Source organism: Thalassophryne amazonica, chromosome 18, assembly GCF_902500255.1.
Source record: "Thalassophryne amazonica chromosome 18, fThaAma1.1, whole genome shotgun sequence".
NCBI lineage: Eukaryota > Metazoa > Chordata > Actinopteri > Batrachoidiformes > Batrachoididae > Thalassophryne > Thalassophryne amazonica.
Genome location: NC_047120.1, coordinates 41,654,022 through 41,670,951, shown reverse-complemented (window position 1 = coordinate 41,670,951; position 16,930 = coordinate 41,654,022). Strand labels below are relative to the sequence as shown.

Here is a 16,930-nt window from a genome sequence, read left to right as displayed (position 1 = left end):
TATACCTTTAATGGATCGTTACCCTTTTGTTTTCTTTTTCTGCAGTCTCATGGATTGTTACAACATCTGTTTCTTTTCTTCTTCTATTGTTTAACCCTCTGGGGTCCGAGGGCATTTTTTGGACAGTTCACTCACCTGGCATAAATGTTTTATTATTGCTGTTAACAGCTCTCCCTGCATCCCACAATCAAGATTTATGTCTCTTTTTTCAGGACAACCTGTGTTTTCAGAATATGTTTTTGTTGTGTTTTATAAGTGTAATAAAGGTTTACAATCAAAAATAGGCAAGGAAAAAGTAAAGCAAAAAATAATTTTCCACACACATTTATTCAAAACACACAGCAAACTATAAGAAACAACTGTTTTGACACTTTATAAAGGTAATTTGAGGTCTTGTGTGAAAGACTGTACAACAAAAAGGTTCAAACAATAAACACAAATGCACATTTTGAACAATATACGTGGGCTGTCAATAAAGTAACGGTCCTTTTTATTTTTTTCAAAAACTATATGGATTTCATTCATATGTTTTTACGTCAGACATGCTTGAACCCTCGTGCGCATGCGTGAGTTTTTCCACGCCTGTCGGTGACGTCATTCACCTGTGAGCACTCCTTGTGGGAGGAGTCGTCCAGCCCCTCGTCGGAATTCCTTTGTCTGAGAAGTTGGTGAGAGACTGGCGCGTTGTTTGATCAAAATTTTTTCTAAACCTGTGAGACACATCGAAGTGGACACGGTTCGAAAAATTAAGCTGGTTTTCAGTGAAAATTTTAACGGCTGATGAGAGATTTTGAGGTGATTCTGTCGCTTTAAAGGACTTTTCACGGTGCGAGACGTCGCTCAGCGCTCTCAGGCAGCGTCATCAGCCTGTTTCAAGCTTAAAACCTCCACATTTCAGGCTCTATTGATCCAGGACGTCGTGAGAGAACAGAGAAGTTTCAGAAGAAGTCGGTTTCAGCATTTTATCCGGATATTCCACTGTTAAAGGAGATTTTTTTAATGAAAGACGTGCGGACGGATCCGCGCGTCGGGACGCAGCCGACGCGGTGCGGCGGCACAGGAAAAACACCTCCGTGTTGATAACCATTTGTAAAATCCAGGCGGCTTTTGATGGCTTTCAGTGGAGTGAGTATATGAGAAATTGTTTAACAGGCAGGACATGTTCCAACTTGTCCTTAAGGCTTTCAACAGAGGTGTTTTTCCTGTGGCGGAGCGTCGCGGCGGCTGCGTCCCGACGCGCGGACCCGTCCGCACGTCTTTCATTAAAAAAATCTCCTTTAACAGTGGAATATCCGGATAAAATGCTGAAACCGACTTCTTCTGAAACGTTTCTTTTCTCTCACGACGTCCTGGATCAATAGAGCCTGAAATGTGGAGGTTTTCAGCTTGAACAGGCTGATGACGCCGCCTGAGAGCGCTGAGCGACGTCTCGCACCGTGAAAAGTCCTTAAAGCGACAGTATCACCTCAAAATCTCTCATCAGACGTTAAAATTTTCACTGAAAACCAGCTTAATTTTTCGAACCGTGTCCACTTCGATGTGTCTCACAGGTTTAGAAAAAATTTTGATCAAACAAAGCTCCAGTCTCTCAGCAACTTCTCAGACAAAGGAATTCCGACGAGGGGCTGGACGACTCCTCCCACAAGGAGAGCTCACAGGCGAATGACGTCACCGACAGGCGTGGAAAAACTCACGCATGCGCACGAGGGTTCAAGCATGTCTGACGTAAAAACATATGAATGAAATCCATATAGTTTTTGAAAAAAATAAAAAGGACCGTTACTTTATTGACAGCCCTCGTATACAAAATGGTCTATGCATTTTGTTATCTACTGATATGGTAAACAAGTGCTTTACGCCAAGAAAGCAACAGAGCTATCCAATAACATTCACATGCAAATTAATGCAGCAATCCTGATATATTTTTGTGTAGGCTCTCAGTTGTCCAGGTGGTTTCCATAGTAGAGAAGCTTGAATCTTCGACTGGACTGGGTTGCTTGACGTGAGGACGTTTCAATTCAAATCACAGAAGCTTCCTCAGCTAAAATTCTTGCTCTGGTAGTCTGCCTTCTGTCTTGACTCTTGTAGAGAAGAATAAACGAGAAGCCAACAAAAGCTGGAGTTTTTAACCTAACCAGACCCCTCCTACCGAGAGGCCGACTGCTATAGGCTAGTGACTAAACAATAGCTCTAATTAGCACCTATTGTGCACTCTCCTAATGATGGGATGGAAGCCTCCCCTGATGGCTCCCTTGACGACTCTCCTGATGACGTGAATGACTCATTACCATGAACAAAAGACTGAAACTGCTTTGACCTGAGTACCCCATTGTAAACGGGGGACAAAGCGTGTCTGAGACCCGCCCCCCGGTTAAGGCTGGGTTTCAACTGTTTTACAAAGAATGCTTGAGAGAGGTGTCAAGGAAGCATTCTTTGTAAAAGTAAGTTTCTATCTCATATCATTAAAAAGTTTATAATTTAGTAAAGCTTGGTCTTAGCCGTCGTATACGAAGGCGTCGGCCCCAGAGGGTTAATGGGTGATGATAACCTGCTTGACCCTTCCTACTCTGAACTGTCCAAAAAGTGTTTTCACACTGCCCAAAGCAAGACCTCCTCTTTTGGCCGGACCATATTTTGGTCCGGACTGTGGTCAGCTTTCACACCTGCTATTTTATTTGGCACCAAACTGACAAGTCCAAAGATCAAGGAAAAACTTCTCCATTGTTTCGACACACAACAAAAAAAAGGGAAACTCATTCAAATAGTTGCTTAGATGTGCAGCCCAAGAATTTGCTTTCCCATTTTACACCTTCCGTCGCACACTCATAGGACTGGCTTTGTACCTGTGCCGTACCTATTCAGCTTTTCAAAACGATGCAAATTGGTTTCGACAAAGCACGACACTGGCACCCAAATTCAGCCAATGATGACTGGCTCATTAGGCCCTCCTTCTCTGTGTAGCTTTGTCTACCAAAGAGATTACTGTAACAACAGCAAGTTACAGCGTTCCCACATAAGCCTCTGGCGGTTTCTCAACCCCACTTTGACCACGGGCTTCACCCTCACTTTCTCACAGATACGGATGCTGTATTTACTCAAAATTCATGTGCTGCACACAACTGTGGCAGACTTTATTTGTTTCAGAGATGAGCGATGCTGAACAAACCTCAATACATGATTTATTTGTGCAGTGCAAAGACAAATCACATGGATTCTGGTGCAGACGCACACACACACGAACATATATGTGCATCATTCACAGACAAAGACATCAGATTTCAAAGTTTAGTACTTACAGTTCTCTGAATGGAAATCGGGAACAAATTGCTCATCGCTGTCAGGAACCTGAGCTGAAAAGACAAAGAAAGAAAACAGAATCAGCATTTTATTTGGTTGTTTTACACAAATCCTGACCTCTGTTTCTTTCCGACAGCGTCTCTCCTTTCTGACCTCTGTCTGCATCCCTCTTTGGACTTGAAATCTGAGTCAAAGCCAGACTTGATTTCTTTCAAAAAGATCTCTCAATTTTCTGCAACATGCAGCCATTTTTTCTCATCACAGAATCAATACACTAAATTCAAGATGAACACGAACCTCCAAAATGACATCACACAGAATAACAACCCCACTTTGTTCAAGCCAGGTAACATTTTTGGATAGCACTGACTTCAAACATGTTTTTTTTTTTAAACCTGAGGCCATCAAATATGGCCATCGGGTATTGCAAAGGCTTTCCGTCCATCCGTCCGTCTGTCTGCACTCAGCATAAGTCCAGTCCTATTACTTTCAAATTCATGGGGAACATTCTTGAATGAGTTCAAAGACGGCTATCCTTGACCTATTTTAAGAGGTTAAAAAGTCACATTCTGTTTCAACCTGTTCGATTTGTTTTTGAGTAGCGGGGTGGCAGCCAGTCAGAGTAGAGCTGCACCGTGACGTCAGTGGCTGGTCTCTCCAAAACCACTTAGTTTTGTGTGTTTATATACATGTTTCTCATTTATTATGTGAAAGCTAGTGAGAAATAAACACTTCTAAAACTGAAAACACTGTTTTTGGAACCTAATAACACCTCTGAATTTAATATTTCACAGATGTTAGCATGGCGATGTCACAGGCTGGTAGCCAGCTACAAAACTCGTTTTTTTGTGTGTGTAAATATAGCATCTTTGTCATATATTATGTAAAAGCCAGAGAGAAATAAACGCTTCTAAAACTGTAACTGCTGTTTTTGGAACTTGATAACACCTCTGGAATCATTTACAAGACATTTTGCAGATATTAGTGTGCATGCTAACCTCCGCTAACTCAAAGCTAACTTCCTATGGAGTAAATTTGTCTCATTAATACCTGCAAATGCACAGAGGGTGATCTACAAGTATTCTGTGGTTTGCGCAACTTCTGCTTGTCAAAAGTCATGCACACACACAAATGCAAGGCCTCCTGCAAACGCTGTTAAAATGTAAATACTTTTTTTTTTGATTGCTTGATAGAGGGTTTTTATTGAACACGTACAAACTGTACATAAGACAATAAGATCTTAATAATTAGTCGAGGGTATTTTAGCATTGCATTATACTTAAATTGCACATTCATAATTATGGTTTCTGATCAGAATTTGAATGTTTTTTTTGAGGATTTCAAAGGTGACAGTTGACTTGTGATTATAAGATAAGACTATTGATCTCACAGTGGAGAAATTCACATTATGAATGCTTCCATGTTAATCGAAGTTAGAGATGTTCTTAAACAGTATTTAATGGTATATTATAATACGATCTTACACATATACAGGCACTGAAAACCCTAGAATTTTGCTAGAAATGTAGTGTAACACTTTCTTCAGGAGATGAACACAAAATTTAATTTTAAGCGTCTAAACATTGTGTGTCATAAAATAACCTAATCAGTTATCAAGTCTTAAATCTCATTTTGTTGTCCAACTATGTCCAATGGTTCTATAACTCTCAATTTAAATCTTGGGTAGGCTGTGATTAGTCAGTTCAGTTTTTGATGCAATACACTAAGCTCAGCTGTGGTTGAGAGAAATTCCCGTCAGTTAAATTTCAAAAGAAACCCCCGGCCCCGTCAGCAAAGCAGTGTGGAACAAGTACGATAGGAGCAAACTCTGGGTGTGTCAGTGTAGAATGAAAGGTAAAACAATTTTGGAGATGTATGTATCAGAAAAAAAAAGATATTTTTGGATGCAGTGGATCTTTGACTTACTTCCACTGACAAGAAACACACAAGCTGCAGACCCAATGCTGACTGGACCTTTTGAAGATGAAATTCAGAATTTGATATGCCAGCAGGTTTCCAAACCATCCAGCATGTTTTCCTTAAGATACAGACTCTAGAACAATGTACCGAAATACGGGTGTTGCAAAGGTTTTGAAACGTTGAAAGTGTTTCAAGTTTGCTGTCACAAATTTGTAGTCGAGATGAAAAATTTTGTAATCATTACCAGCCACACGTTCTATCAATTCTTTAATTCCGGTTTTACTTTCCAGTTCTGTTGTATATCTTATCCCGTATTTGGCAATGAAGTGGGCAACATGTTTCTCCCCGCGGATTCTGTCTTAAAACAGGGTTCTGAAACAATGGTGTTGCAAAGGCTTCTAAATGACGCAAATTGGTCTTTTGAGTTCGTCATCACTAACTTGCAATACAGACAAAATTTTTGGCGCCATTCTTGGCCAGATAATCCATACATTTTTTAAATTCAGATTTTACTTTCTAGTACTATTTTGTTTTTCATGTTTTCTGTGTGGTTGCTATCTTCAAACAGTTCTGAAAACACAGGTGTTGAAAAGGTTAGAAAATTTGAAAAATATTGTTTTGACTTTGCCATCACCCAATCAGCTCCAGCCAAATGTTCTATCAATTGTTTAATTCTAGTTTTTCCTTTCTTATTCTGTTATATATGATATCCTGTATTTGGCCACATATTGGACATCATATTTCTCTACAAAGTTGCTAGGTTTACATTTTGGCAGATGCTCAGAGGAGGGCGGGCACCACATCCAGCAGGGGGCAGACTCGTCTATGGGATATTACATAGGCAAAACAAAGTTGCGTTTTCCTTTGTTGCAGTACATCAAAGTTAACCACTGTTTAATAACTTCATCCTCAATATGTGTTCTTTGAATGTGACGAATTACAAGATTTATTGGTTTTGAATTACTGCATCCACCACCAGGCTGGGATGGATCCACTTGATCACATGGCACAAGTTCCAAGCTATTACCAGCACAGGGAATATGCTTCCCCTCACATCATGGTCTTCTTTTACCCAAACAAGTCAGGCAACTTTATGTTGATTTAAGAAGTGTCAATTACTAAAAACTAGCTGGCTACACACAGACTAAACAAGCTGTTCATGAGAAACTGAAGTTGACGCCTACATAGTGAACAAAATGAGGAGCCAGTTGCTCCGATTCAATGTTTCCCTGTTCCAAGACAACAAGGACTTTGTCTTAATTTCCAGATGCTTTTGTCTTCACGTCTTTATCAATAAGAATCAGACATGCTGTCAATCAAGAAGTTAGACGATCAAGAAGATAAAGACGAGGAGCAAAAAAGGAACAGAAGTACACGCATTCATCAACTCTGCATCAGTAACAGTCAGCCAGTGATGCAAAATCACAAGATCTGGCAAAATTCCCTCAGTAGCTGCTCAAACATTTGTATCTTGAAAGCAATTGGATTTGTAATACAGCATGTGTGTGATCTCTTTTTAATGACCTGTAATTTCACTGGTCTGCACTGATGCACAGTTTCAAAATCCATCCGTGTTCCCCATGAGGCTCTCATATGGAAACTAAATGGAGGTCTAAATGAATAAGCACAGTTTTTGATGTCAAGCCTAGGTGCAGCAGCACTTAGACACTATAGCTTTTTTTTTTTTTTTTTTTAAAGGAATCAAAAGCCATTCACAATTGTCCTGAGGGTGTTTTTAATTTACAGTCACACAAACCGGTTAGAAAAGCCCCAACCATTTGATTGCCAACACCTACTCAGGGTGAAGAGGTTAACTTCAACCGCTGGCATTTCATTCATTATGTTCCTTGAATTCATGGTCCAACCTTAAACGTACGGTAGAATGAGGACAAACAACTTCTTCTTTTTTTTTCTTTCAGATGGTAAAGCTCCAGATGTACAAGTTTCTGTGTTCAATTTTAAAGTGTTTCCATTGCTTCCAAGTCACACTTACATCATGGTACAAGCTAAATGGTAGGGAAAAGTTAATGGGCGTCATTAACCATCACAAACCTAATTACAACTGTAATGGGCAACAAAAATAACATTGCACCACAATTTGAGTACTTTATTCCTTCAGCAGCAATGGTGTATTGTGACATTATGAAAGAGGCTCTGTTGTGATGAAACAAAATGCATTTCTCATAGAATTCCCTGAAGTGACACAAAATTGACTGTAGGGGAGTGCAGATTTTTTTCCACATAAGCATTTTGACAATATTTGTCCCTCCCAATATGTCTGCATTTCTTATGTCTTCTTTGCCTCCTTTTGAGTTAGTTCATTCTTTTCTTGTACATGCTTACATATTTAAAGTAACAAGGGAAATGGCATTGACCAGACACACGTTTGTCCAAAGTGGCAATTTCATATTAGCCATGGAGCTATCAAATCAAAAAAGTGTTCTATAATAATGTTAACAGAATTTTCAGTCAAATATAAGGCAATACTGGGTAGTACAAACTTATACACTTCACATAATTTACTATTAGCTAACAGCTGTGCTATCTTTTCTCACCTACTTAGTACCATGCTAGTTTTATGACTGTGTCCATATTGTTGTTGTGGTCTATTTTTTTTTTTATTTGCTGCTTTACAGACATCACAACTGTTACAAAAAACATCAGTATATTTGTCAGTATGTTGTCTGTGTAATTTGAATAAACTTCCTTTGTGTAATGGTTAATTTCTTAACTCTTACTAGCTTAGCTCACTGCTTAATAGCTTAGCTCACTTGCTAGCAACTAATGTATTTTTTAACTGCTGTATGTTCACCAGACAACGAAAGGCTGCTTATACAGATATATCACATTATATATTTGTCTTTATCTCCACAATAAGGCCCTACTGTGATTATAATCTTTGAATATTAATTTCATAATTTGATGTGGTTGGACCGGGCCGCCGGGCCACCCGCCCTCGACCGCCACCCAATCCTCTCTGCACCCGACCCCCATGGCCCCCTCTGCAGGTGGTGAACCAACAGGAGGGTGGGCCCACGTTGCTCCTTCGGGCTGAGCCCGGCCGGGCCCCATGGGCTAAGGCCCAACCACCAGGCGCTCGCGCGCGAGCCCCAACCCCAGGTCTGGCTCCAGGGTGGGACCCCGGCTCCACCATACCGGGCGACGTCTCAAGGACCGAGACGTCACTCGGGAGTCACTCGGGAGGAGCTCAGAGTTGAGCCGCTGCTCCTCCACATCGAAAGGAGTCAGTTGAGGTGGCTCGGGCATCTTTTCCGGATGCCCCCTGGACGCCTCGCTGGAGAGGTGTTCCGGGCACGTCCCATTGGAAGGAGGCCCCGGGGAAGACCCAGGACACGCTGGAAGGATTACATCTCTCGGCTGGCTTGGGAAGGCCTTGAGGTTCCCCTGGAGGAGCTGGGGGAGGTGTGTATGGATTGGGAGGTCTGGGTAGCTTTGCTTGAGCTGCTGCCCCCGCGACCTGACTCCGGATAAAGCGGAAGAAAATGGATGGATGGATGGATGGATTGATGTGGTTGCACATTTTTTGATAGTCCAGCATGTGGCACACAAAGTACATTTTTTGGATTGATATTATTATTATTATTATTATTATTATTATTATTATTATATATTGAAGTTAGTTATCATCTAATCGAGGACCCCAGTAGCTGGAGAAGGCCAAGGGGATGTCCACGTTTCACCTGGCTGCGGCAAATAGATGATGATTTTAGTGATGGGGGAATGAACCGGTTGTCTGTCTGGGTGGTTCCCATAGAGGACCCGGGCCGTTCCGTGGTGTTGTTTGTGGGGCAAAGTGCAGCACCAGCACATGCTCTCAGACTCGACTTGGCTTGATCATTGAAAACCCTGCATCCCAACCTGCTTCTCAATGAATGTGAAAACAACATGTTAATTTAGATTCATTAATTACAAATTTAGATGAATTAATTACAACGCCTATAACACGTTCATTTTTCAATTCTATATTAATGGCACTTTTATCCATTTTCTTTTTACATAACTGACTTAGGGTGAAGAGTTTTTTAGAGCAATAACTGGCTTGAATGTCCATACCTTTGGACACTTTGGCATGGTTTATACCACAGCACCAGACCAGAAGATGGATTAGTTTATGTTGTTCTTTATATAACAGCTGAGTGGATCCTTGTCATTGTCACATGACATGGATTATTTGTCCAATTTGTCTTGCATTGCATTTAGAGTGCAAATTTGGTTCCATACGTTTGGTACCATTGCACTCTGCACACACACAAAATGTGGATTGTTGATGTCAAAGCAGCAGTGACGCACCAAAACTGGATTAATTTCTAACATTTTATTTTTATTTTTTTTCTGCACTGAGGAGGTACCAAAATGTAAGTCCCTTTTTGGTTGTTTGTAAATTAATATTATATAAAATGACAAGGATCTATTTTAGCTGTTCTATAAAACAAATAACGAATGTTTTTACATTCTTTCAATGGAACAAATATTTTATGAGGTGAAAGCTGGAACATACCATTCAACGAGGTAAAAACTGCATTTTTACCCTCTGCCTATTCCTCTCACCCTGTTTGCTACATGGAGACTGTTGCACATCGGACCGCCTTCCGATGCACTAAATGTCTGCCTGTGTCCTTAAGCAACCTATCAGCCAGTTTCCACATGTACCATATTATTAAACGGACTGTAGACTGTGTGTTTTTCAACAATAGTTCCATCGGCTGCAAATAAAGGCTTTTTGAAATTTATATGTGGTTCTCTACTCAGGGGTTTTCTGACTACCCACATGCGTTACACATCTAAAACGTCTGTGCTCCATTGTTGAGTAATTTTTTGTATACTTTCAGTTGTACGTTAGCACTAATTAGCAGGTACTGATAGCTTGGTGTTGTTAGGTATGTCTGTGTAGATGGTGCTACGGTAACGGAGGCTGTTTGCCAGTGATAGTTTTTAATAGTTCTTTTTGAAATGGACATACCAGTCCATAAAACATATGTTAATCAAACACCCAAAACAAGCTTTCCTAGCCTGTTAGCCTTGGCTAGCTTGCTAACATTGAAGTAGGTGGGGATATTTGGGCCTTATTTGGACGCCCATATCATGCTGGTCTTGTCTATGCTCCAACCCGTTACTCATTTAAAGGCTGGCTGGGAGTTAGGCAACATCAGGCACTGGCAAGATGGTAAAATCCAAAAGCAACATACTTGCATTTCAAATACACACACACACATATATATATATATATATATATATATATATATATATATATATATATATATATATATATATATATATATATATATATATATATATATATATATACACACACACACACACACACATATATATATATATATATATATATATATATATATATATACACACACACACACACATATACACACACACACATATACATATATATATATATGTCTTGGTATGAGCCCATTGATCTGAACATTGTTCTGCTCCAGCTAGGAATCAAACAAACAGACACATTGATACCATACCATACTGTTATTTTCCTTCAACATACTGTATAATTATTCCACTACAGTTCACGTCATTGTTGTACTTATTAAGTCTACCAGCAGACAATTGCCTCTGACTGGGCCTCATCTCATCGCTATGCACCTTTGAGTGACAGGCCAAATACCGTGTTTGTTTGCACTGGCGGCTGTCTGGCACGCACACTATGTGCCAACGTGGCCAAAATAGGACAAGCTCAAAGCTAATAATGTCCCGTCTGTGTGCCCTGTAGAACCTTGTTTTGCTGTTGTATGGTTTTGTGTACCATCAAAACATAATTAGGCTCTACAGTAGTGTGGTAAGCACTTAATCCAGTGGCTTCATGAAAAATAGTTCATGACATTAGCTATGAAAGTGCACATTGATGATAAAAGTAAGAATTAATTCTACTATTAAAAAAAAAAAAAACATCTTGGGTTTTTACATGTTTATGACATCAAATCCAAAAACTAGCAGAAAAACAAAAACAGGCCTCTTAATTCTTGTTTAAATGTGTTTTTTTCTCAGTCAAAGCAAATATCCACACATCTAACTTAAATTCTAATTTTTACTTCAAATAATCACATGCATAGTCATCCCATGTAACAACGCAAATCAACACTTTTGCAGCCAGTATTACAAACACTGGAATGAATACAAGAAAGCAATTAAAAAAAACAAAACAAAAAAAAAAATCACTGTCATTTGAGACTTAAGTTCAGTTATAAAGAAAACACGTCACAATACTGTAAACCGGCTTTGATCAGGGGAAGAACAAGAACAACAAACAGGCTTCTTCATACAAAAAAGGCTTAATAAGATGTAACTCAAATATAATTACAAAACAAAACTGTGTTACCCATCAGTTTTACAGCCAGATTCTGTGAGACAGAACATTGATACAAGGAAGTTAAGAAGTCAGTAATTTGGTTAAATTGGTTATCTGCCTACAGCAGATTGTCCTCAAAAACCAAGTGAGCATGCATCAATTGGATTGGTGAGGGAAGCCACCAAGAAATCAGCTCAGGAGGAGCTACAAGCTTTGGTGGCTGTGACTGGTCAAACCATTTATACAACACTTGAAAAAAAAGATAAACAAAGAAACATTGTGAAATCTGCTTTTGAATTTGAGACTTTTAACCTCGATTTCAAATCTCTTGTAATCAGTGAATTTCTCGATGCCATTTGCCCTTTCTTAATAACTTCATTATAGAGATATTCAGTGACTAAATTTTGTTCTGTCGATGTCTTAACTTGTCTAAAACAAACGTGTCAGTAACAGCAATGAGTGCAATAGCATTTTTACAGGGTGACAATTTACGCAAACATTTTTGTTTTTTGCATTTATATCATGTTGTTGAGACTTGTTTCACTTTGGGATTAAAAATTAATTTCAAAGTTGGCATAAAAAAAAGACAGTTTTTCTAAGGTTTGACAGACGATGCATATCTGATAACGGCTGGTTAACTCCTTATGGATAGAATGCAAAATGGGCAGTGGCTGTAATGCCACGAGCCGTGTAACAGCTCTGAGGTTTGCAAGATGGCAACAGCACATTTCAGCAAAATGGACTGACCCCATCCCCAAAGACATAATTAGTAATTTGAGCCGACACAGCCACTCACACTAATCTGAAGCGAATACTAACCGAACTTTAACCTAATGCAAGCGTGTCTTTTCTGACATGTACAGATGGTGGTGTCTGCTCACCTTTGCACATCACTGCAGTGGGGCAGTAGAAGAAAAAGCTGTTTGTTTGTTTTTTGCCAGTTGGGGTGCACATCAATGCATGACAAAAACCTTTGTGTCACAATATTACCCATCATGCCCATCTGTGCATTATCATGACTGTGCAAAACAAATAGAGGTTATTTGAGAAACCAAACCTGTTTGGTCGAGAGTGTTTTATCTCATCCCTTTGCTAATTTTAACTGCAAAACCCCTTTCACACTGGGTCAACATAGAGTTGCGTAATACGGCGTATCAACTACACCGAGCTTAAATACAGCCCTACGTGGCAATACGCTGAAGGACGCAAAGGGGTCTGCGAAATGGGTGCAAAAAAATTAAACATTTAATTTTTTTTTTTGCGGACTTTCGGCATAGAGTGATCCATGCCGAAAGTCCGTGCAAAAAAAATTACTCAAGTGTACACTACTGTACACCATGCCTCTGCAATTGTACGCTACCTTATGCCAATCTAGCAAAAAAAAAAAAAAAAAAAAAAAAAAAAAAAAAAAAAAAAAAAAAAAAAAAAAAAAAAGCCTTTTAGGTTTTTTACCAGTACATATCTGCATTGCTAGATTTTATTCATCCCGCTAGACTCTGCTGAACTTTGCTGGCAGTAAAGTTTCAAAACCACAGATGAAGAAGAGGTGGGCCAAGCTTCCCTCCTGCATGCAACATATGCACCCATTCCTGCATACTACATACACAGCACAATGCAACTCTAGGCAGGCCTGGTGTGAAAGAGGCTTAACCCTACTTCTAATACCCCACCCCCATGTCACTCCAAATTTCGTGATACCATTGTGTGACCACAAAAATCTACTCAATTTTGTGATGGTATCACAAACTAATTGATTAAATTACTTTTTGTGACACCACCACTTGGTGAACTTTCGCATAAGATTGGTTTGGCAATTTTGTTGTTGGGACAAGGTGCTAAACTTGAAATCAGCCTTGCAAATGACTTGATCTTAAATGGTTTAGGGTTACAATAAGGATAAGCTGGGTTTTATTTTCTGAAATCCATAAAAAGTTTGGAAAATTGAACAATACTTCTATTCAGCACAGTTTGCCAATCAGAACTAATCTAGAATTGGGCCTTGACCACACTGGAGTTCTGCTACTGCCACTCTTGTTTATAGCCAAGTTGTATCAAAGTGCTACGACTTGACCAAGCATGTACGAGTTGGTAAGTGCAACCCAGTCTCACAGCAATTTCTGGTGGCATTACAAAAAGTACATTAATTTTTTTCAATTTATTTTTATTTATATAGCGCCAAATCACAACAGAGTTGCCTCAAGGTGCTTCACACAAGAATTAATCTGTGGGATTGTGACTGGGGCACGAAATGTGGGGTGACGGGGGTAGTCTGGAAGGTTATGGTTAGGGGAGGATACACACGTTATGGTTAGAGTTAGGAGAAGGGGAAGATTATAACAGCAAAATAAAAAAAAAAAGTCATGAAAATCTGTTTTTTGTGACGGGGACATGAAAAAAAAATTGTGATACTGGGCTGGGTAGGTGATACGAGCTGACCCGATACCGCCACTGCTATTGTGCAACACTCATGGAAATATGCAAAGTCATGGTCTGGAAGTGGAAGTATTCCTCAAATTTCTAAACTTTTTATGTACAACCCCTGGCAAAAATTATGGAATCACCGGCCTCGGAGGATGTTCATTCAGTTGTTTAATTTTGTAGAAAAAAAGCAGATCACAGACATGACACAAAACTAAAGTCATTTCAAATGGCAACTTTCTGGCTTTAAGAAACACTATAAGAAATCAAGTAAAAAAGATTGTGGCAGTCAGTAACGGTTACTTTTTTAGACCAAGCAGAGGAAAAAAATATGGAATCACTCAATTCTGAGGAAAAAATTATGGAATCACCCTGTAAATTTTCATCCCCAAATCTAACACCTGCATCATATCAGATCTGCTCATTAGTCTGCATCTAAAAAGGAGTGAACACACCTTGGAGAGCTGTTGCACCAAGTGGACTGACATGAATCATGGCTCCAACACGAGAGATGTCAATTGAAACAAAGGAGAGGATTATCAAACTCTTAAAAGAGAGTAAATCATCACGCAATGTTGCAAAAGATGTTGGTTGTTCACAGTCAGCTGTGTCTAAACTCTGGACCAAATACAAACAACATGGGAAGGTTGCTAAAGGCAAACATACTGGTAGACCAAGGAAGACAAAGCGTCAAGACAGAAAACTTAAAGCAATGTCTCAAAAATCGAAAAATGTACAACAAAACAAATGAGGAACGAATGGGAGGAAACTGGAGTCAACGTCTGTGACCGAACTGTAAGAAACCGCCTAAAGGAAATGGGATTTACATACAGAAAAGCTAAACGAAAGGCATCTTTAACACCTAAACAGAAAAAAACAAGGTTACAATGGGCTAAGGAAAAGCAATTGTGGACTGTGGATGACTGGATGAAAGTCATATTCAGTGATGAATCTCGAATCTGCATTGGGCAAGGTGATGATGCTGGAACTTTTGTTTGGTGCCGTTCCAATGAGATTTATAAAGATGACTGCCTGAAGAGAACATGTAAATTTCCACAGTCATTGATGATATGGGGCTGCATGTCAGGTAAAGGCACTGGGGAGATGGCTGTCATTACATCATCAATAAATGCACAAGTTTATGTTGATATTTTGGACAATTGAAAGGATGTTTGGGGATGATGAAATCATTTTTCAAGATGATAATGCATCTTGCCATAGAGCAAAAACTGCAAAAACATTCCTTGCAAAAAGACACATAGGGTCAATGTCAATGAGCAGATCTGATTTGATGCAGGTGTTAATTTGGGGGATGAAAATTTACAGGGTGATTCCATAATTTTTTCCTCTGCTTGGTCTAAAAAAGTAACCGTTACTGACTGCCACAATCTTTTTTTCTTGATTTCTTATAGTGTTTCTTAAAGCCAGAAAGTTGCCATTTGAAATGAGTTTAGTTTTGTGTCATGTCTGTGATCTGCTTTTTTTCTACAAAATTAAACAACTGAATGAACATCCTCCGAGGCCGGTGATTTCATAATTTTTGCCAGGGGTTGTAGTTCACAAAAATCTAACGCTAACCATAACCCTAAACCATTCAAGATAAAATCATCTGCAAGGCCACTAAGCAGCTGAGACATCGAATTTAGAGTCTTGCTGGTTTGCCAGAAGCAATCAAAGCCCTTCCAACAAAACTGGCCAGATTTGGCAATGAAGAAGAAGAAAAAAAATCCAGACTTTTGCTGTTTTACAAACTGAAACATCTACATTCATGCCCACTGCAGTTTGCATGTCTGGGAATTGGTAATAATGTTTTTGATGACTATATTTGCCAAACCTTCCAGATACAATCAAGCCACAAATCAAGAATGAAAAAATTGCTCACCTTCTGTAAGCCATGTCTCTTGAAGTTGGCTTAAATCCTGGAAGAGGTCTAAATAGAAAAAGAAACAAAAGATATATAATTCGAAGACTGCAGACGAGTTACCCAACATGCACCAGGGGCCTGAAGAACGGTTGACAACATCTAAAGGTAGTAGTGATTCCACCTTATGGAAAGTGACTCCAGGCCAAAACTGGCAACTTCCTTTGAGTTTTTTTTTTTTTTTTAACTATACATATATTTACCTTCTGATTCCTGAGGGGGTAATTCTGTGTCCATGTATTTCCTTTTCGCTGCCATCAACAGTCTATTTAGGGGCCCATTTCCTTGAGACTTCTGCAGAACACACAGATTTTACAGAGAAGTGAGAAACACTCCAATGGCTCATTTCAAGACAAGATAAAGCCACGTTATCTACAGGTTGGAAGGTGTAATATAAGGAAAGTGAGGCAGCCGCAGATATTTTCACCAACTTCATGACATAAATGACTTGCACATTTAAAGCGCGTCAGAAAACTTGTTTTTGGAGGTGATTTGGAGCAAACAAACGCGCTGGGAAGTGAACATTTGGCTCACAGTGACACCTCTTTTAAACTAAAGCGTGCCACGGCAGCAAACAAATTAAAAAAAAAAACCTTCCAGTTTTTTTTCCGCTGCTTTTAACTTAAGTTACCGACGATTTTTAGCGTCGCGCGCACAGCTGCTCGAGCTCGTGCAGAACGAGAAAGCCCGCGAGGCGAGTCATTAAAATAAAATAAAAATAAAAAAAACACGCAAAACAACAACAAAAGCATCGACAATCATCCATACGTACATTTGCTAAAGTGTAAGGCACTTGCTGGTCCAAATATCCATCCATTTTATAATCCATCCGTTAACCGTTTGAGGTCATTTGGACTGAGTGGAGCGAGGAGCTCGCGCCGCGCGGGGAGAGGGAGGGCTGTTTGTGAATGGAGCCCGCGTGCATAATGAGCTCCATTCACAAAAAACACCGAGGGGAAGTGAAGGCGAGTGATTACCCAGCAGCCCTCTTTACGAGCCCCCCCCCCCTCCCCTCTCTCTCTCTCTCTCTCTCT

At 39.7% G+C, this 16,930-nt stretch overlaps 1 protein-coding gene across 1 annotated transcript in view; it reads right to left on the bottom strand.

The window, feature by feature from the left end:
* Positions 1-16,725, bottom strand: part of etv4 (ETS variant transcription factor 4) — a 70,405-nt gene extending 53,680 nt beyond the window's left edge. The window contains exons 1-4 of the mRNA XM_034194198.1: positions 16,669-16,725; positions 16,100-16,190; positions 15,858-15,905; positions 3,297-3,350 (exon numbers count right to left, since the gene is read on the bottom strand). Coding sequence (XP_034050089.1) covers positions 3,297-3,350; positions 15,858-15,905; positions 16,100-16,190; positions 16,669-16,725 — 250 coding nt within the window. The remainder of the gene's footprint in view (positions 1-3,296; positions 3,351-15,857; positions 15,906-16,099; positions 16,191-16,668) is intronic.
* Positions 16,726-16,930: the final 205 nt, after the last annotated feature.